Below are 23,284 nucleotides of genomic sequence, written 5' to 3' on the forward strand. Positions count from 1 at the left end.
ACTTCATGTAATAATGTTGAATTTATTCTGCTCAGTGCTAGTGCTGTGAAAATATATGCACTAAATATTGGTGTTGTTAGTTGCCCATTATTAATGCAATAATATTTAGTTTTTCCAGACGATTAATTGGTTTTAGCTGTCTAAATTGTAATGCTTAGAGCACGACGGCTTGGAGAACCCGGCGGGATACATCTGCCTTAAGCAGCACCCTCAGATGTTCAACACCGGGGAGTAGGAGACAGTTGAAGAGAGGAATTTTCATGGGTAAATCACTTCACCGAAGCAAACGATGAGAACCTTCGAGTCTTCTCCCACTAGCAAGCAACTCATATGAGCAAAAAACAACGTAACTAGAAATTAACTGAAATAAAAAATAGTGCCATGAATCTAAAGGGTTTTTCAATTGGCGCGGGTCGATTTTGGCGCCCTGTGGCAGCCATTTTGTTTTGATGACATCTGTAAAATCTTTTGTTTATTATTCAGTTGTTTATGCCAAATCTCATGGCAAGTTACACGATTGAACAGCACGTTCAAATGATAAAACTTTATTATCAAAATGAGTGTTCATTAACGCAAACGTTGCGCGCATTGCGCCCATTTTTCGGTAGACGTGGTGGCCCTTCCAATTTCTTATGGCCCATATTGAACCATATGGACCTAGACGACATGTGGTTCCAGCAGGACGGCGCTACGTGCCACACAGCAAACGCCATTTTATTCCATTTTAACATCTACCCGCCCTTATTGAAAAACCCTTTATTTAACACGTTTTATTTTAATAGCAATATTTTAAATGAGTTGTTAATTTGTATGGAATGTTCAAATGTCTTGCTTGCATGGTAATTTTCATAGAGGCAGGTTTTACATTATTTAAATGAATTAAATAACACTGATTGACGAGTTCAACAAAGCGCGCCAGTCATTTCTTTCTCATGCTAACCGGCGCGAGTTGGGCACACCCACTGAAGCCAAGATCTTCTTCACTGAATTATGTTTATTTAATATGTCTCATTATTTTAATACTTAATTGATTTTATTTTCATAATTTTTGCTCAACCTTCAACAGAACACAAACAAAAGTAAAAATGTAAGGTACGGATGACGTCACTGCTATCAGCTTTTTTCGTTTCTTTTCTTAAACGTACTTTCTCAACATTTAGTGTGTTCGCCATGCAAATAGTTTTTATGAATATAAGTTTTATTAAATCGCGTAAGCCCGAAAATTTGCAATTAATGAGTAAAATTACATTTAATTTTGTGCGGAAGTTGGAAATCCTTGCAAGACCAAATTTTTCCTAGCGAAAATGTGTAAGTAAGCAGAACAGCTAATTTAGCATATGGTTGCATTTTTGCCAACAAAACAACTGAACCGAAAATAATTATTTAAATAATTGTATTCCTTCCAAAAAGGTACCCTCCAAAAAAGGTCGTCGCATATCTGCTGTGAATGAAAAAAAACTTGAAGTTGTGTTTAAATTCATGAATAAACGAAATCTTCATTGCGTCAGACGCTCTAGCTGATTTAGCTCCGTGAGCTTCCTTCTGACATTGAAGGCATTCAAGGATCGACGACCACTATAATGAAGATATCTCCAAAAACGCTATCAAGAAGATGTTTGATATGCATCTCGACCGTTTGGATGAAATAAACAAACAAAATCTCTTTTAGTTTTATTGGGTTGTTGAAATGAAGCTGAAATGCACCCAATTATTTTTAAGTCAAATATTTAATACGTTTATTAGAATATTAGCTTGTTTAAAATCTTAATTTTTTTTTTCATTTATGTAGTGCGGCCCATGATTCAATTATTAATTATCATTGAATTATTATTTATCATTTAATTATGGTGCTGCCTTTCTAGCATTCATGTACAGAATGTATGTATGTGTGTAAGCCCGGTTGCATTCTGCTGCATTGTCTAGTATGTTTATAATGCTGTATGCCAAATAGATGGTATTGCCAGTTCGTTCCGTATGGTACTGTTTTCCTAATAAGAGTTCTTGCTATGAAAACTGGAATATAAATTCTGCCGTCCAAATTTGTTGATAAAACGAAGAAATAATAATTCATATTATATTATTAGCGAATAAAGAGAAATGAAAATGTAAACTCGTCTTTTGATTTTTTAATAGAACACATCAGGTAAGCATTTCATTGATATAACACAGAGTGCATCAAACACCGAGTGTCAATGGAAAAATATTCTTAAACATTTTAATTTATCTTGCATTGTACCAGTAATATTCTATTTCTTTTGTTACGATCCATAAAGCTTTAATTTGTTCTTATATCAATAAAAACTATTCTAGCAAACTGCCATTGAAAAGTTTTAAAGAAAATGAATAAATAGAACATCCCTGTTTCTTTTCTACAAAGGTAATGTTTTGATTTGGCAGCACTGTTCTTGATGTACGTTCTGTATTCTATGTGTACCACCCGCCACCACCCTGCATTATCATAAAATACACAAACAACAAAAGCAGCAACAACACTGCATATAATACAGCCCCAATCGCCCGTCTTGCTGTGGCGTATTTTTGTGGGGTTCGTTCTGTCGTGTCTTCGGGCAATTTTCTGAATAAAAATTTTCATCTGCTCGGAAATGTTGGCTTTTCTAGTTGAAAAAGTGAAAAAATTGTGCAAATCGTGCCAAAACTTATGAAAATGTTAAGTACAATGTGAGCGTGGTGCAGTGCAGTGACTTGAAATGTAATACGTTGAATAAACCCACAATATATTGTCAACATAATTTACACGCAGGTGCGTATATTGCACGCAGACGTGATAGACATTTCGATTTTCCGCACTGAGTTTGCTCTGCTCCCAAAGAAAATGGGAGTAATAAAAAATCCAAAAACCTAATACAGAGGCATTAAATAATGTTTCTATTGGCGTGTACAAGAAGTGCAATCACTTCGATAAGTGAAGATTTTTAAGTTTGTAATTATTTTTGAATCTATATTCGTCGAAAGAATATAATACGAACATATGTATATATGCACATACATAACATATGTATATCACTGGTGGGGATACAACTATAGCACAGCGCCTTTTAGGCCCGTACAAGGAATAAACGCGGCGCGGTGTGACAGTGGTTATATATTTTTCTGGTTAGATAACCGATTGCACTTGCTGTGTACTTCAATTGGAATATACTTAGTTGACACTGGGCCTGCACACGATTGTTATTGGCTGCACAGTGATTCTAAACAATTTTGCACCTTGTCAGCAATTATTTTCGTTGATGTTGTATTTTGTACTATCGCATGTCGTTCGTTGCTGTTGTAGTGGCCGTTAATGTAATACTGCCAGTAAATGCTTATCCGCGCTGCTCTGTGTGCGCTGTGTCTGATATTTGGTCCGGCGCGACACCGCTTGGTGCTTCTGCGAATGTCCGGAATCCATGCATGCTCAATGGCGACCCGCATTAATTTGTATGCCGAAAATTTCCCATCATTCAAATAACGTTCGCATTCATTGTAGTTTTGGCCATACTTGAATTATAACCATGAGTTTGAAACATAGCCAAAACTCTGGCTGTCGAAAAATACAAGTATCTATATATATGTACATGTATGTATGCAATTACGTAGGTACTCGTATATACATATGTACATACAAGTAAATATCAAGTGCTTGTGTGCGTATATTTTAATTTTACCCTGTAGGGAAAGTATGTACTAGCGGTTTATTGCAGGTATTACATCAAAAAGGATTTGATTCATTTTTTATGAATCCTGATTGGGGAATTTCGGGACTTCCATTAATAAAGAGGCTTCACTTTATTAGTTAATGTTATGTGGTGTAAGCATTTACACTTTCTATTATAAATATTAAGCTAAAAGAGCTCCGCTAAAACGGAAATGACAGGTGGGGACTGCCCATTTAATTTTTAAAACATACATATCTGTCTTAACGATTTCTTGCCATGACTGCCTTAACATCAGCTGTTACTCCATAGTTTAATAACTGAATTCTCTTTTTACCGCTTCAATTGTCTATGCGAATGTACCAATCCGATTTAACATTTAAAAAATGGCAACAAGATTTTTAAAATGTTAACACAGCAAGGTGCCCACATTAGAAAACGGGGGGAAGTCAAAACAGAAGTTTGACAAGATGTTAATATCACAGAAGGAGGAGATGAGGGGGTATTAGGGTAGCCTTTAAGCAAAATATGCACTAGGAGAATGCTTATTTACGTGTGGCGAAATATACTGACGCTCATTTTAATTTGAGGCATTCGCGTGTACTTCGGATTTTTTTTTGTACTTCGCTTCCGCTTTCCAGTTAAACTAAGTTTAAGTCCCCGAATTTACTATTTTTGCTTAAACTGAGTTTAAAAAGTCACACAGTTAAAGTAGCACGGACAAACTGGCCCTTAGTGATAACATAATCGAATGATGGATTGAAAGGATAATTTAATTTTTGCCCAAATTAGAAAGAATTTACAAAAACTAATTGTGAATACTCGATAGCTTCAATTCAGCTGAGATTTGTTTAGAATTATAACAATAGTTATTATATGGAATTTATGTCGTTTTCTATGTTTTCCACGGAAAACGTTTATAAAGCTTTAAGAGCGTCTGACCAAAGAAAATTTATAAAGCTAGTGTCACTAGAGCAACGACAACATTTACATGAATTTTGTTTTTGCAATTTTGCATACTGCTTGCCATTAAAATAAGGTGCAGGTTTAAAGCGCCTTCTTGTATGCTTTTGCATACGATGTTGAGCATTTTCCTCCACATAATACATTACCGAGCGTGTGCTTGAGTTAGGAATTTTGTTTTGGTTAGCAGTGCTAGCCAGCTTATCTCTCAATAAACTTTATAAGTAGAGAACTGACAGATGGAAAACGGCCTTGACACTATAGAAAAAGTAACTCTTACTATTAACCATCGAAAACGATTTCATTCGAATAACTTCTACGGCTCACTTTATAGTGGCCAATTTTGTCGCACCCATTTTTCAGTACAATTTCGCTAGTTTCATCTCTTATCTTACCGATGGCAAATTCATTTTCATGTTTTAACTCTTGAATCGCTTTTTGGTCGTCTACCCGCAGGACCCAAACGCCTCATCAGACTTTGAGAAAATAGTCTTATAGATATACCCAGCTAACTAGCTTCAGAGCCACATTAGGGTTGACTTATAATTTAAGAATTTAATTTCATATTTAATTTTTTTTTTATAATAAAATCAAATGTTGTTTCTTAAGAAAACAATTTTACGCCCGTAAGTGGAACATTTGTTATTGCAAGATTAATAATTATAAAATAAAACTCCAAAGAGCACCAAATGAATTATGTGAAGAAGTGCTGTGCATAGTTTCAATTGATTTTGAGATTTCAAAAATAAATAGTTTCTATAGAATAGTTTTCAATTCATTTTCATTTTATTTAAGTTTCTAATTACAATAACCTTACAGTCTAGAGACTTAACTTCTGCTCAAATATGAACGAGACGTTATCAATAAAACGGTCCGCGGATGACATATGGCAAAAATAATTGTTTTGTTTTTTGGTAGGACTGTTATAAGCTTACATAGCAAATTTCAGCGTGCTATGTCACATAGTTTGTTTTCTGTGCTACTGTAAACAAGTCAAGCTCGAATGTGTTCTTCGAATTCTCTTTTATGACTTCAATTGTCTCAAAATGTTTTCCACGGAGCGGCAACTTGAGCTTGGAAAACAGGAAAAAGTCACATGGAGCCATATCAGGCGAATACGGTGCATGCGGAACGATATTAACATTATTTTTGTTCAAAAAATCGCGAACAAGACGTGATGTATGAACGATTTGTACCACTGGAAAACACGTGCACGCGATAGAGCAGAGTCCCCATAGGTTGTCTGCAACATTTTTAAAGCGTCTGAAGCCGAAATTTTGTTGGAATAACAAAATTTCAAACAAATTCTTTGTTCAACTTGAATTTCCATCGTTAAATTCGAAGAACACACTCGAGCTTGACTTGTTCACAGTAGCACAGAAAACAAACTATATGACATATCACGCTGAAATTTGCCATGTAAGCTTATAACAGTCCTAGCAAAAAACAAAAAAATTATTTTTGCCATATGTCATGCGCGGACCGTTTTATTGATAACGTCTCGTTCATATTTGAGTAGAAGATATATTTGCTTAAAATGAAATTTTACATGCTAGAATAAAAAAGAGCTTTTACGAATAGTGGGACGTAATTCTCAAATGGAAAAGCCATCTTGTCATAGCAAATTGATACATTATTCATTTATAAAAATTTAAATAAAAAAAATTTAGCTTTCTTAATTCCCAAAACTCAGAAAATAAAATCATTTGTTGTTGAGCTCGACAGATGCCACTAAATTAGCATTTGTATAACCTGAAAAGTATTTAAAACAGTTTGATTTCATTTTGATAATTATTTGGGCCGTCAAATGAAAATCTGCGTTCTGTGCCCCGTCCTCACTGAAGTTTGTCTAACATTTCTTTTACGAAAATGATATATGTATATTCGATGATCAGCAATTTTCTTTAGTAAGCTTACTGCTAAAAAAAAAAAAAAAAAAAAAAAAAAAAATAACAATGTAATCAATCGCACGCATTGCATACTCTATTATAGGATTTTCTCTATCTTAAGAAACCGAATTTAAGTTAAATTTTGTGCCTATTTATGGACCAGCTGATAATTGACAGCGTGCAACAAAGTTCTAATGAGAATTTATTGACTCTTAGCTAAGCCGAACAGCGCAAAAGTAACAAATATAAAGTGCGGTTCATAAGTACGAGTCAATTGAAAAACCCTTTATAAAATGCCTAATTAGTTGTTGTTTCCTGCGCAACATCAACATAAAGCATTAACAGCGAAGTTGTGTCTGAGTTATTTCAAGTCTTGCGAGAAAATCAAGGTCTGAGATGAAGTTCGCGTGAAATTAGAAGATGTATAGCAAAAGTTTTATCTTTAATGTTCCTTCTACTCAATGCCACGATGCCAAATGAAGTGGTTTGGGCATCCAAGATATTGGTTTGGAAGGAAGATATTTGTCTGTATACATAGTATGTATATATTTGTACATGCACACATACTTACATATAATATAAAAGACTTCTGAACATGTGTTTTATATGAAAGAAAATTCTCAATCGTCAAAAATCGTATACAAAAACAAGTGTCAAGAATCAACATGTTAAATTTTTTTGAATTTCGGGCAAAGGTTGCAAGTTTGATTTATAACAACCTTATACGGTTTTTGTTATACAATGAACTATATTTTTGTCAAAGATTAACGAACAAAATTTAGAATTAAAAATATTGCGAATATTGTAAACAGATAAATTGATTTAATTATGTGAACAGAAAATACTTATGATCCCATTTTATCAACTAACCCCTAACTTTACAAGCCACTTTATCGGAGCGTTAAATGCATTTTCATTTTCTCAAGCGCTAATTAAACTTAGTTGTTTAAGTTAGTAGCCGCCATAGCCGCCGAATGGGTGGGTGTGTGACTTCCATTCGGAAGTAAAATGATAGAAAAAGTATTTTCTAATAGCGGCCACTCCTCGGAAGGCAATGACAAACCTCCAAATGTATTTCTGCCATGAACAAGCTTCTCATAAAAAACATTTGCCGTCAGGAGTCAGCTTAGAACTGTAGGTCCCTCCATTTGTTCGGCCAATCACTTAAAAAAGGTGCCAATTATAAAAAAAAAACAATACTAAGCTCTCAGCCCAATATCTTTAAAGGCCAGTTGATATCGCCTTGGGAATCTTGTAGAAAACCGCAATTAATCAATTTGAGTCCAAATTGTAACTTGCAGATATTTTACTCGTGCGTTGCCTTAGTTTCGTATTTAATAAAATTTGCTTGACGGTTTGCTGAATCAAAGGGCGCTTTAAAGTAAGGATTTATCGTCTCGGTTAGTAAAACGTACTCTGTTGTTATAATAGGCTTTGATATTGCACTACCTTTAAAAGCCCAGAGCCATTTAAGCATTTTCGACGAATTCAGAATATTTTCCAAGAAGATTATGAGTTTTTTGGTATTCAAAGGATTCGGTAATACTAATTTAATCAAACTAGTATTTCTCATGGGACTCTTTTCTGTCTCCCAGCAAGATTTATAGTAGTTGTTTTTCCATCAAGGGTTGAATTCTCACAAAATAACTTTCCACGATGAGAGTATAATAGGCCGTAGAGCGCAAGCTACCCTTGTATCATACAAGAGCGTTGGTGTGGTTGGAGTTCACTTCCAGTCCAATTCGTATGCGTGTTGTGTGTATGTATTTGGGCTCGTATTTTTGTTTTGTGTAAGTGGTTTGTGTGTATACTGTATATCACTTATTTACCCCCTTATCACTGTAATAGCTAGTGGATGAAACCTGCTCATAATCAAGTACAGTTTTCCAATTGGAAATTCGAAATGCACAGAGGCAAAAATAAACACAAAAACACTAATTAAAAATGCACATACGCTTATACATACTTATGTATGCAGATATGTTCGCTTGCACGTACATACATACATATGGTATACACTCGGGTCGAAAGCAACTTCAATCGGGCCACGCAAACGCATGCAGTACTGCGCTGTGTCAGCCAAAAAATAGGTGGCGACAGGAAAACGGCGCAGTGTAAAGCTACTAATAGGGCACACAAGTATGGATGTATGTAAGTACCAACTCCGTCGGTGACCAAGTGAGCGCATTTCAGTCATTCACCCTGCGCATGGGTTCGCTGTGGTGCTCGCACTAACGCTGACACAACCAGCGCTGCGCTGAAAAGCAAGTGCTCTAGATATTGATTTTTCGTTTGCGCGTGGTTAGTTCACTTTACTTACATATGCATATGTACTATATGTATGTATGTATATGTATGCAAAAGTATAAACGTGCCTAAATTTATATGAATGTACGTATGTATGAATGGGTGGATTGGTGTTTGCATATCTGTTTTGCCTTCCTGCGAGTTGGCTAGCTGGCTGGCTGGCTCTTTTCTATGCGGCATTGCGTTGGCGCGGTGGGAGATGCTCTTCAGTCGCCTTTTCGAACGTGCAAGCCTACATATACATATATGTACGTACACATATATACAAAATAACATTTGTTTTTTATTTTTGCTTATGATATGAAAAATAATATGTTGGAGCGGCGCACATGAGCAGTGGCAAAGAAACTGGTAGATACGAACATCGACGATGGCCACCAACAATACATTTATCCTCGACGCTCATAGATATTTGAATTCGTTTCAAAAGTCTTAAAATAGAAAATTTCTAAATTTCTCAACGTAAGCTGGTGAAGCTAAAAAGACACAGCCGAAATGAGGAATCTGTAGCAGTCACGATAAGAGTGCGTTTAGATAATTTTTTTTTAAGTATTCTTTGGCTGGGGTTTGTGCAATAAGCACATTTTACTTAACTTTGCTTTTACATACATACATATGTATGCCTGTATATACACATGTACCGTGTATTTATGTATGAATGTACAAATGTACATATGTATATATTAATATGCATGCTGCAAGTTGCATAAGGTCATTTTTTGATTGCTATTACATGTACATGTATGTATGTATGCATGTATAGTATTGTGCAAAATATATGCAACTGGAAATCTAGGCGCAGCTGTGACTTGTTATGGGCTTACCAATTTAAATTTCGAGTTCTATCAATTTGGAATTTTTATTTCTTAAGTTGGTAGTATTATATACATATATACATACATATATTTGGAATGTTTTTTTTTTGGTAAAAAAACTGGTGCTGGTTCTTTCTTCTATGCACTTTGTTTGAAAAAAGGTGGGACACCTCAGCGAAAAAAATTGTTAAAAATCAACCTCAATGTGCAGTCACTTATATGTATGTATATATATAATATAGTCATGTCAAAATAAAGTTTACACCATAGTTTGACAAGTTTTAACTATTTATTTATTTTTTAATTTCAATTATATTATTTTTTTACAAAACTATAGTTTATATTACAACAAAAACCATATAACGCAAAGTTTCAAACATTGCGTAAAATTTATAAAAATTCGGTGATTTTCAACAAAATTTCGAGTGCGCAATTTTGTAGTGCATTGAAATTTGTTAAGTGCAAGCTACAAGATGCTCAAAATTGCGTTCCTCCATATACAAAAATTCGGGCATTCGTTTATAATATATTATGTATAATTTGGTGTTTGGCAAGACGCTCTCCTCCTATTTGTGGTGCGCGTCTTAATATTGTTCCACAAATGGAGGGACCTACAGTTTTAACGGCAAGTGGTTTTTTATGAGAACCTTTTTTATAGCAGAAATACTCGCGGAGGTTCAGCATTACTATTAAAGAGGCTTTTTTTGTTTCATGCACGGAGATTCGCACTTAAACTCCCAAATTCGCAGTATTGTAAGTCGACAAACAATAAGAATATGCAGCATTTCTCAGTGAACAAAATTTATTATATATATGTATGTATGTATATATTCAGCCGGTTTCAAAGTGACCACCCTTAGCACGAATACACCAGAATACACTGCACTCCCTCTATCGTTATCTTATACGGATTCAGACAGGGCAAGTAGAGTGGCGTGGATGTTATGAAATTTGAAAAATAAGCTTTGAACCGCTTTAGTGTTGTTTTTACGCCGAGTATAGATGGATTGCCCAATTTTCATCGCCAAAGTAGATCACCTGCTAGAATGAAGAAATGAAACAACTTCTAAAACAGCTTCTTGACGATAAACATCATCTATAAATTTTAACTCTTTGTTATATGAAATCAGGGATGTCTTGCTATTAATGCAAACTTTTCCCCTACCATGTAAGCAAGGACTATAGATTAGGTTTGCTATTTACCAATAGTGAAAAAGAAAATTGCAAGGAGAACTTTGGCTGTTACCTCACATGGGAATTCCTGCACTTGTCCTATCAGTCGTTATTCCGACGGCAACGAAGTGTCATTGATTAATTTTTTTTTCATATATCACCAAGGCAATCTCAGTTTCACCTCAAGTGTCGTGAGCCCATCAGCTGATTCTGTCAAATTCGCTCAGAGTCGAATAACGGTCTGTTAAAGAGCTGACCTTTTTAGTCTTTTCACCATGCAATATAAGATTGCGGATTTTCAGAATGTTCAATGACAGAATTTCAATCCCGGAATTTCTATTGACCAGTTTCTGTCGTTTTGACGATTGTGGCCTTGTTTAGCGGTAAACGGTTTCCTATCCGTGAAAACTATTTTTGCCCAGCTCATACCTGCTTTCTGACGTTGGTGCGGCCAACAACTTTCAAGCCGTACTTTTTTCTTTTTATCCGTGCGTTGCTGGCTTTTTTGCAGCTTGTAACGTTTGAATTTAATTTTCGGTTACGAGGTGCACTGATTGATACTCGAGATGGATAATTTTTCTCATAGATACCGCAGGATTTCATTTCACTCTTTTTTTAATAATTTTTGGAACTCATTCATAAAATTAGATCTGGGATAGAAAAGTTTAAAATATTAGCGGTATAGTGTTCTTCAAATTTTTGCGATTTTTTGAATATAGTTAAAGCACTGTATGCTCTTCAATTTGCTTTCTTCAAGTAAATAGATATACAAAACAATTTTACACGAAGGCGAACAACACCTTAAAATTATTGAAACTTAAGCAGAGTACTAAGTTCGAATTTCACGTGAAATTGCTGGGAAAATCCATTTAAATTGCATTGCCGTGAAATATGCGTGAAATTTACCTTACGGCAAAGTAGTACTCAGTTTACGCCTTGAAAACACCGCGTAACATGATGGCAGCAAAATTTTTCACACCTATTTTGTACATTTCGCTCACGAGTGCAGTGCCTCAGCTTGCATAGTCGAAGATATGGCATTTTTAAGCGAAACGCCTTCGCAAAGAGTGTAAGTAAACCTTTTTTATATTTTTTTTGTGTCACATAACATATATGTGCATTTGCTTAAAAATAATTTTCTTACCAAAATTTGCCAATTTGTTTCTGGGGAGATGCTCATAAATTTCATGTTTCTTCTCATCAATGCTGCTAGCAACATTTCACGGCAAGCTGAGTGCTGTTGCTTGGGAAATAAACGGCTGTGAAATTAGAACTAGACTTCATTATGAAACTCGTCGATCTTTAAGAATAACATATCGGAAAGTTCGTGATTTTTTTGGTGTAGATAATCGCCTTAATGACTCAACAACTCAATCGGTGAAAACATTTCAAGAAACTGGTTCTGACGAGGATAGAAAAAGGACTGGTAAATCGGAGACTGTAACGCAAAGTATTCAACCTCGAACAACCTTCAACATCGATATCTCTTCATGGTGGACATATAAATGTAATTTTTCACATAAAATTGTTAAGAGCCTAAGTTTTTGCATCTCTTATCTTAACACCACACCTAGGCACGTCTTTTGAAATACCCTTCATTTGGTCTTTGCCTTGTTGGAAATTATTAGTTTCAAAAGTGTATTTGAAAAGTATAGAATTTATTTGAAAACCGCAAAAAATTAAAATTTTCCAGCTTTATAAAACGTGGCAAATCCAAAGTAGTGCAACATCAATTAGTTGCATGTGCTGTGATTGATTAAAAATTGTCTCTTACACAGTTTTGGTACAAAAATAGTATTATTTGATGCGCAGAAATCGTTATTGTAATTTTTCCGTAATGTTTTCGGATTGAGAACTTAAATGGGACTAAAAATGAAAATAGTAATGTATGTATTATAGTTGCATATGTGTTGCACAAAACTGTATGCAAATGTACTTGGCTCGTGTCCAGAGTGCTGCATGGCCTGCTCGCTCACTTTCAGTTATACATACATACATATGTACGCACGAACACACATACAAACTCACGTATGTATGTACACGATTCTCACCTACCACCGAACAACGTGTCGCGCAAGCTTAAAACACAAGTGACACCCAACTGGTTTGGAGGGTGTGGAGGAGTCAGCCGCACGAGTAGCTTAAGGGTGCAGTGCATGCGCCATTGTCTCTACACTCTTCAAGGGTAACAAATTGGGGTGGGTGGTAGAACGCAAATTTGTTGGTAGTTGCGCGGGTGCACTCCGCATTTCATTTGGCCGACAGTACGGACTGCGTCGACTTCGGCAGCAGCAGTGGAGACAATAGCGCTTTGTGAGAGCACCATCAGCAGCAAAAGCAAAGGCAGCGGCGGCAGCACCATTCGACCAAACAACCGAATGACTCCTATGCTGACGCAAGGCAATATTGATTTTTCCACCTTTTCCAGTCGTTTTTGTGCACGCCGTACGTATATGCGCCGTCGCTCAGTCTGTGGGGTGGTTCGTCATTGTGTGGAAGTCTTTGAGTTTTGGTTGTCGAGCCAGTGCGTTTGCGTTAAAGATTTGTGAAAAATGTTAAAACAAATGTGAAATGAAATTGTGCGCAATTGAAACTTTTCAAGTAAGATTTTTTGGAAAAATTATGCGCTTGTGTACATTAAAAAAACTTTTCTCTTCTAATCAATTAATTGATTACATCCGCTAGCATTCACTGCCAAAATACAGTACACTAGCGTATATGCACATATGTACGTATTATACTCATATGTAATTACATACATAAATATGTAACATATATGCACAAATACAGACATTTTTGTAGCAGCATCTGTTTTATTTTTGCTTTGTGTAATTTCATTGATTTGATCGGTAAAATTGTTCTTTATATGAAACAACAAACTTATGCACTTCCAATGCGTACTATGTGTACATATGTATATACATATGTAAGTTCACATATACCTACATACTACCATAAATGTGTATGTGCCTACAAGTGCATGTACAAATATAAATTGTGTAAAGTGTTCTGTTTGTTCAAAAATGTGTTTTTTGAAATTTTTAATCGGTTCTACTTACTTTGGTGTTGTTGTTGCTTTTGCGGGAAAGCAATCCACGCAAGCGCAAATGTTTATATAATGAAGTTCCTCACACTGAGCATTGACCTCATTCCCTTATCTATGGTGTATGTATGTAAATAGTATGTATAAATTAAAAATACATTTGTGTCGGCGCTGAATAATAAATTACGAACCAAAGCCAATTGTAGGCGCGTAACAGACAAAAAAATAAAAATTATTTCTGTGCAAATTTTAAATAGGCATAAAATTTAATACTCAATTATAGGCAGTGAAAATAAACTGCATTAACAGGTAAAGAATACCTAAAAAATTTAAATTTGAATGTGAATTTTTTCCACATACATACATAGGTACATATGTAGGTACATGTACCTGTAGTAAAAATAATAGTCGCATAAGATTTTGATCAAAAATAAAGCCGACTCTGCCATTTCAATTTGCCGTGGTCATAGTACATATATTATATTGATTGGAATAAATATTCTTCGACCAGCCATAGTCGTAAAGCTTGAACTCCGCACAAGTCCTTTGGAGCGTTCCCGCATACACCGCTTATGCCCCAAAAGATAAATTAGTGCAACTGCATAAAAACATCTCCACAAGAAGTCTTGTTTTACTGGGCGTTGATAACTTTTATTTTGTTTTTTGACCAATGCTCTGAGCTGCTAGCAGTAACGAAACGTCTTCATTTTCGGCAACATAAAAATCACAAATGAAGCAAAACGAAATCAAATTAAATGAAAAACAGGGGCGTTCAATTCCTAATGTCAAAATCGCTGCAAATAGAACATGGAGCTATTTGAAACCACGCCGTACTTCAAGCGTTTCAAGTAAAGCTGCCATTTGGTCTCATCTTATAAATTTCAGTATTATTCCATTTTTTTTTTGACAGTCGAAGTCAAGTAAGCAAAGCCGGCCTGCACTGGGCCTACAACATTGGTTCTGGTTCGATGTAATAGACAGCTCGTTCTACAATTTTTACAAGTTTTGCATAAAATCTAGACAATCAAATGAGCACAAACATTTTTTATCGAGCTAATATGTACTTAAAAGCGGCCTATAATGCAATGAAACAATTAAAATTGCTTGGAATGAGAAGTTTTATTCTCAACGGATTCATATTTTTAGTTGATAGTTTAGTCTGAAAATTCTTCTCTACACTTTCGTATATTGGTCTTATATCGGGTTGTTTTTTTAGCTGCATGAGAGCTATCGATATCGATAACTATCGATAACAACAGCTGAGAATGGCTGTTGATATTTCTATTCAGCAAAGCTGCAATTAATGGTGCCGTAGCCATAACGCCATAGCCGGCACCATAACTAAAGCCGCAACATAACAGCATTTGTCGATTAGTCATGCCATAACCATAAACTGTTGATATTAAAGTAGAATTAATGACAACATTTGCATTGTGTCATAAAAATACGGATAATTTTCCACTAAGTCGATTAATTTTTCGTCGTCCATTTCGAATAATCAAATTTTTATCGCAAATATCAAAACAAATGTAAAGAATTTCATAGCTGCTTACGGTTACGAGGAAAACTCATATTGTCGTAATTTACTTTGAAAAAAAAAATCTGTTCGTGAAGTTTATAGAGCGAAGTGTTGAAGATGCTGTAACAGACGGAAATATTCGTTGCAAAATGTAAACGTTGTGAGTAAAATTCACGCTGAGAATTATCGTACGGAGCTCTCTACTTCTTACGCCTACAACATTTGTAAAGCCTGAACAACTTCGAGACAAACAACGCTTGAAAGTAATGGTATGAAAGTGTAGCGTAAGATCCTGATTATGATTTCAGACTGAATAAAATACACACAATTTTTTGTTTTACCTAAACTCCATTGTTGAGCTCAATTTAAGTTTATAATATTTACAATTTGACTGCCAAAAGCAAAATAAACAAAAAATAATCCTTTCAGGGTGGTCCATTTAGGATATGGAATTTAATTCTCTCTCAGGCCAGTTACTCTTCACATGCAATCCGTCAAAAGTTGCATGCATTTTAATCTTCCCATAGCATTGTTTATTTCTGAAAAAAACCACCCCAATTGGGTCTGTCCTACCTTCCCACCATACTTGTCTCACGTCGACTTCAAAGTCCATTTCTTTGTCTAGTATCGTCTGTTTAGCTGCCGCTGACTTCGTAGACGGATGCTTCACACATTTTTGCGTGTTTTAATGCATTTTGCATATTGTTATCCCACGCATACCTTGAAATCATTATGATGACAATTAAGTTTTCTGGTATTATCGGATTTTCTGATAGTGCAGCTAAATCGCGTCTGCAAGCCGCAAATCATGAGTATACAAAAAACTCACGCTTTGTATCTTCCTCTTCATGATATACTGGTAATAAAGGCAATTCGCGTAGCCTAAAGCGATGTGGGTACTTCTGGTAGTACTAGTTTGGCTACAATTACCAGTGTTATATCATCCTTACAGCCAATGATGTGTGCATCTGAGGGGAATGGGAAATGTGCGCTGGAACAGCGCGGTTTTCTCTTTCCCGTTTTTTGAATATGTGAACTTTGCCGTTAAATATAGCACACAATTCCATTGAACTGACTTCCACGGCTGGCTTTATATTAGCCCATTCTGCCGACCCAATTTTTCAATACATTTACGTGAATTTTGGCACTTATGGCATGTTTTGAATGTTCTTTGAATGGTTGGCGTAGAATTTACTAGTGCCGCACCAAAAAATCCAATAAAGTCAAATTACAGTTTATAGACTTCCAATTCACATAATCTCTTCCGCTGATTATTCGATCTCGTTAGCTGTGCGTAAATAATCGAATGTGGGGTCGGTTGTGCCACACATAGCGCCGTCCTTTTACAACCAAACGTGGTTCATGTTAACCTTTTCATTTCCGGAATGACAAATCACGATGCTGTAACACTCACTCCTTGTGGATGCATTAGTTTCCCTGTGACGACATGTAGATTTACCGATACTCACTTCGAAAATTCTAAAAAAACGAGCTTTATCTGAAAGATGTTTTTTGCAGTAAAATTACTTATCTTCAACCAAGCTTTCTGCAGTCCATTTGTCACTTCCAGTAATTTTTCGAGGGAAAAGTGAAGTATTTTGTAAATGTTTAACCATGAATTAAATTTCTGTCGCACCATGTCTGCCATTTTAGCCGTCAAAGTCTAAAAAAATGATAGGTCAAACTTCAAACGTTAGAATAGCGACCGTTCGAATATAAGTAGTTTTAAGAAATTATAAATAAAAAATTTAGAGTATAGCCATGATTACATTTCAAAGTATATACTATACAGAACAATTTTACCAATTTACCATTTACTCTGGCAGTCGAGTCGATATTAAATCTCTCCATTTTAGGCCAATAGCCACAGCCGCTAGATACCTTACTACTGTAATGAATAATAATTAAATAAATATTTAATATAAATAAATAAATATTTAATATAAATAAATAAAAAGATCTCTTCAATCAAATGATACCACCTCGACGCTGGCTATCTTCAAACTGCGCCACAAGCGGAGATTTTCAGTTCTCCGAACTAACGTGGAAAGAGGCAAAATTGCTTACGGTAAAGTCTGCCCAAGATGTGCTCATAGCTATATAAATAGATTCTCACAAGTACGACCTCTCAGATAATTAGGCAAATCTCGCCTATAGACGTTGAATTAAGGTTCAAGCCGCTAATGAGCGATTCCATGTCAGGTGGACCATTGTCGTAAATATTTCTGAAAGTTGGTTTATTTGTAGGGTTGGGAAGTAAACTGAAAAAATTTAGTAGTTTTGGGATTTATAAAATTCATACAATACAAAATGTCGCAAAATTAATCACGCCATCGGTAGATTTATAATTTTTGCAAATGGTGTCGTACTTCAATCATATTTGACAGTCGTGAACTAGACAGCTGTAGCAAACAAACAGACAAGCGTGGAAAGATCGAAGTAAAGATTTCCATCACTCAAAATCATTTGTTTTATTTAATAAAAATTTATTCAAAAATAAAATTGGATGATTACTTTTGTATCACCTTGTAATAACAAATTTAATTTTAAAATTTTGGTATGGATTTTTATTAAAGTGAAATATTTTCTATTTTTTAAAACATTTTTATAATTTTTTTTTAGGATAAAATATACTTATCAGTTTTTAAGATAAAAAACTTATACTTAAAAAAATTATTTTTCAACAAAAATTTTATATTTCCTAGATACATTTTTTTTCTAATTTTCAGAAAAATTTACAATGCCCAAGATACTCAGATCTCTTCACATTGAATCGTTCCAACACATATTAATCGTTTCAATCTGGTATCAGAACACTGTGGGATGGTTACAGGGCAAGTTTATGAGTTTTTCAGCCAAAAGTTTCTGTCGCAACTACATAGTTGAGGAAGCGGGGGAGGAGAGTATTATATATTACCTCTTGTCAAGACGTGACACCAATACTTCCAACAGATCGAGATTCAGCTAGTAGACTTAACTTTTTGTAGTATAAAATTTTCTTTTAGATCAGCCCCTATACCAATTTTATGCAATTTTTCTTTATTAACTAATGAAATATCGCATTTTTGCAAACTAAAAAATTAGGGTTATGTGAAAATTGGATTTCGTTATTGCCCATTTCCAATGGCAAATATCCAAGAGCAAAATTTGCACTTCGTAATCAAAGAATTACGGCAGTCGGTGGTCTATGTGGCCGGAATGACACAAATTTATATTCGACCAAAGACTGTCATTTGCTCTTGCTGTGGGTTCAGGTTTGCTGTCTGCCATCCTTCTTACGTCTTGCTGTTGCCGCAGCAATGGAATGCTATACAGACTATGTCGCCTCTGAACGGCAGCTGGCTTTTATGAGAAGCTTTTTCATGGCAGAAATGCACTTCCATTGCCTATTGAGGGTCGATCGCTGTTAGCAAACACTCAGGCACGGCGGCAGTCGACTGTGGAAAGAACACTTACATACATACATAGCTTTGAATATTTCTTATATCTTATTATGGTTATGACAGCAGTGAAAGAACTCATGTGATGTCATATCATAGATCAAGCGGTTTCGAAAATAGTGTTTGTTGAGCAATAGTAGAAATATAAATTTACCTAAGACTAATACTTTTTGTTTAAAAAACATTCTAGCGTATAAAAAAAACAATAAAAATCCAAAATTAACTTCTTTATTATCTTATTTCATTACAGGTCTTCAAATAACTAACTCTTCCTTGGAGAGGCAGTGCTCAAATGCTACTCTTTTTGTAGTCACTTTGAGAAGCACTGTAAACTTAACCAAAGATTGGGCCGTGTGCCCAGCATAAAATAATAATATAATATTAAATATATTTAAGAATAATAATTGAATAAGTTAAGAATAATATGAATGTGACCACAGTTTCCACCGGCACGAGTACTGGTACCATTAATGCTACACAACAAACAACAAAAACATATAAAATCGAAATGTTGGATGATGGTCAGTTGAGCATGGCGTCAGATGATGACGACGATGATTTAATTAATAGCGATGACAGTCTTTACGATGATGCCGATCTGGCACATATAACCGTGCAAGATGATGTGGCAAATCAATTGGCAGCAGCTGGTCCCGTAGGTGTGGCAGCTGCAGCGGCTATTGCATCTTCGAAGAAACGAAAACGTGCACATTCATTCGAAACGAATCCATCGGTGCGCAAGCGACAGCAAAATCGCCTATTGCGCAAACTCCGCGGCATCATCTATGAGTTCACCGGTCGGGTGGGCAAGCAAGCAGTTGTCTTAGTGGCGACACCTGGAAAACCAAATACAAGTTACAAAGTGTTTGGTGCCAAGCCATTAGAGGATGTAGTGCGTAATCTCAAGAATATTGTGATGGATGAATTAGAGAATGCATTGGCACAACAAGCACCACCACCACCGCAGGAGGATCCATCACTCTTTGAGCTACCCCCGCTGATTATCGATGGCATACCGACACCGGTGGAGAAAATGACTCAGGCACAACTGCGCGCTTTTATTCCTTTGATGTTAAAGTATTCGACAGGACGCGGTAAACCCGGTTGGGGACGTGAATCGACTCGACCTCCTTGGTGGCCAAAAGAATTGCCCTGGGCAAATGTACGCATGGATGCACGTTCGGAAGATGACAAGCAGAAGGTGAGAGTGCGTCATCCCACTGTGAACTAAATTGGCCATTGGAATTTTAATGCCTTATTTTTACCTACAGATCAGCTGGACTCATGCACTGCGAAAAATCGTCATCAATTGCTATAAATATCATGGACGGGAGGACCTATTGCCAACTTTCGCCGATGATGATGATAAGATTGAAATGCTAGATGGCGAGGAGGACGATGAAATGGATGAGCATAAATTAACGTCGACAACAACTGTGCAAACGGTAGCTAATGCTGCAACGAATACAACAAATGTAAGTGGAGTGTCGGATTTTATGAAAATACAACTTATAATTGGGGAAATTATTTTTGGAGGGAATAATACGAAAAAGAAACTAATTATAGAACTAATCAACCGTAATATTTCTAAGCGCATATGCATGTATTCAGGTAGAGCAGTTCATGAAAATTGTAAATGGAGGTTAGGATGAAATGAATTGTGTAAGGAAAAGAATTTGAAATGGTGGTTAGGTTAATCAAGTCATAAGTTAAATTTTAAGCATACAACGCATTTTTAAGAGCTGAGCAGTAAAATACTTTCAATTAGTTTATTAAATCTATTATTTGTTTGTTGAAAAAAAAAATTCATATATTAGTGTATACGTATATCGCAAATCTGTCAATTATCTGACTAATTCATAATCAATCGATGTCCCTATAGCAAGTGAACGTCGTAAAGATCAACAGCGCCGGCACGGTGATCTCCACACATACGGCCAGCGCACAAACGCAAGGCAACACGGTGCCGACAATCATTCAAAGCACTAATAACCAACACATAACAACCACCGCAACACTCCCGGCATCGACTAAGATTGAAATTTGCACAGCACCTGTCCAAACGACCAGTCAGGCATCACAGGTAGCACAGCAAACGAATGCCGCACAGAGTATTGCAAACGCGCAGGTTTGCATCGAACCGCTGACTTTGGGCGATGTTGATGTTCGTACTAACAAACAAGTAGCAAATATCACGAATACAATTTTTGATGTTGTGTGCCTTGATTTCTCTTTAATTAATTATTCCTTTTTCAACTTTTATAGTTTTTGTTTTAAGTTATTGCATTATTAACACGTGAAATTTGTTTTGCTTATTACTGTATTTGCGTTATATTTAATTTTTTGGATTTAAATCTTTGCATTTTTTGTAATATAGCTCCGAGTTATTTTTTCACTTTAATTTGTTTACTTTTATTGTATTTGGTTTTCGGAGAGCAGTTAGTAAATAATTACCCATATGGATTTTCTATTTGCAGTATACCACGCAAACAGTGCTATCGACAATACAGAATGCTGACGGCACAGTGTCCCTAATACAAGTGGATCCAAATAATCCAATAATCACTCTACCCGACGGTACAACGGCTCAGGTGCAAGGCGTGGCCACAGTAAGTCGAATTAAATAATTTAAACAGTTGAACAAGAAAGTTTAGATAATGCAATTGTTTTGTTGCAGCTGCATCAAGGTGAGGGTGGTGCTACTATACAAACTGTACAGAGTTTGGGTGATGTCAACGGCCATGAGAATATGACTGTTGATCTGACCGAGGCGACTGTGGCTCAGGATGGTCAAATATATATAACTGCTGAAGATGGGCAAGGTAAGAAAGAAAGCAAAAATCAGACTGATTCTGATTGTTTAAAAATGTATCAGCAAACATTTTGTAGCTTAATTTTTGCCTTAAAAACCATATTAGCCCCTTAACTTATGCATCGGGTGACGGTTGTGTGTGCAACTTTCAATAAAAGCTGTACTTTCAGTCGTTTAAGTATTTGCTCTGTAGAATTTATTGCCTGAGTAACCAGAACAAGACATCACGTGTCTGATGCGAGTTTTTCACTTTTGGCCAGAAAAAGTGTGTTTAATACGAGGCACGTATTATTTTAGGCACGAAAGTAGGATCATGTCGCCCACATTATCTTTTAAAGCAAAGGGTTAAAATACCATAAGTGTTTATTTAAAAAAGTCACAATAAACAAATTTTGAACGAAATTCCTTTAAAGTAGCATACAATTGAACAGAGTTCAAGGCGAGTTTCTGCTCCAATTTGTAGATCTCCTATAAATATTTGTAGGCCACATTCCAACGGCTGACGATGAGCTTTTATGAGTAGCCATACACGCGGCCGCCGTAGAGTGACTACAATTCGGAAGTGCCGGCCATAAAACACCAAATGACAGACAAAGTTTTATATAATAGCACGCAATGACAAATCGACGAGTGCATTTCTGCCATGAAAAAGTCTTCATAAAAAACTATCTGCTTTTCCGAGGCGGCGTAAAATTGTAGGCCCCTCCATTTGTGGTAAAACATCAAGACGCATACCACAAATTGAAGGAGGAGCTCGGCCAATTAAAGGGTGTAAGCGGTAATTTTATATGTATATATACATATACATATAGACACGGAGAGCTGTGCTGTGGTGTGAGTGCTGTTAGAACTTTGTTTAGTAAAAAAATGACCGCAGTGGGAACTGAACCCAGAAACTATTAAATATTATAGTTGATTCCTTAAATTAAAAAAAATTAAGAAAAAAATTAAACAAAAAAAAATAATAATAAAAAAATAAAAAACTTAAAAAAAAAAATAAAAAAATTTAATAAAATTAAAAAAGAAAAAAAAAGAAAAAAAACTAATTAAAGAGAAAAAAATTAAAAAAAAAGAAAAAAATTAAAAATAAATAAAAAAAGAAGAATCACCACACAGTTTACTCGACCACGTAAGTCTGACGCAATCATTTGCTGTTAATGTAGCAAATTAAACTCCTACTTAGGCAGAATAAACCGCAACATACCAAGCATATGCGCAATATGTGAGCAGCATAGGCCATAAGAAATACCCCTTCTTTAGGCAGTATTATGCTCCATTTTCAAGCGCTTCACTTGAAATTCAAATTCTGTTTTGGAAGTTTGTTGGGATTAAAACCATGTACTTTAATAAGCCAGAATTTGTATATGTAAAAGTAAATATTTCGACAACTGTGTTATTCAGCGAGCCCATTTATTGCAAAAATATTTGTTTATATATTTTGAATATGCCTGCTGGCGGGTCAAAACGAACTCATAAACTCACAGGGAACTCGCCCATACCAATACCAAAACATATGGGAACAGCGAACAAACTTCTTCATTTATGTTTATATACTTAGATTTCCTACCTGATTCATACTGAAGGGGATCAAAATCGCACAGAAAGCAGTATTAATTTCGCTTATAAGCTTTGTATGCCTTTTTGATGTCGTCAAGGGTGCTCTCTTTTTA

General features: G+C 35.6%; 1 protein-coding gene and 1 long non-coding RNA gene across 14 annotated transcripts in view; both read left to right on the plus strand.

The window, feature by feature from the left end:
- The first annotated feature begins 1,119 nt into the window (after positions 1-1,119).
- On the plus strand, positions 1,120-2,110 carry LOC129238641 (uncharacterized). The gene is made up of 2 exons (XR_008581799.1): positions 1,120-1,308; positions 1,411-2,110. It is a non-coding gene; the product is annotated as an uncharacterized LOC129238641 (long non-coding RNA).
- A 390-nt stretch (positions 2,111-2,500) lies between these two features.
- Positions 2,501-23,284, plus strand: part of LOC129237262 (DNA-binding protein Ewg) — a 29,867-nt gene continuing 9,083 nt past the window's right edge. For 2 of the 13 annotated variants that reach the window (XM_054871894.1, XM_054871895.1), the window contains exons 1-6: positions 2,501-2,761; positions 19,053-20,009; positions 20,074-20,277; positions 20,685-20,966; positions 21,280-21,411; positions 21,480-21,624. In XM_054871894.1, coding sequence (XP_054727869.1) covers positions 19,227-20,009; positions 20,074-20,277; positions 20,685-20,966; positions 21,280-21,411; positions 21,480-21,624 — 1,546 coding nt within the window. In that variant the 5' untranslated portion in view covers positions 2,501-2,761; positions 19,053-19,226. Of the gene's footprint in view, positions 2,762-13,311; positions 13,402-19,052; positions 20,010-20,073; positions 20,278-20,684; positions 20,967-21,279; positions 21,412-21,479; positions 21,625-23,284 lie in introns of those variants that run through there. The other 11 variants (XM_054871898.1, XM_054871886.1, XM_054871889.1 and 8 more) reach the window with 11 other exon arrangements.

The sequence above is a fragment of the Anastrepha obliqua genome, chromosome 2, assembly GCF_027943255.1.
Source record: "Anastrepha obliqua isolate idAnaObli1 chromosome 2, idAnaObli1_1.0, whole genome shotgun sequence".
NCBI lineage: Eukaryota > Metazoa > Arthropoda > Insecta > Diptera > Tephritidae > Anastrepha > Anastrepha obliqua.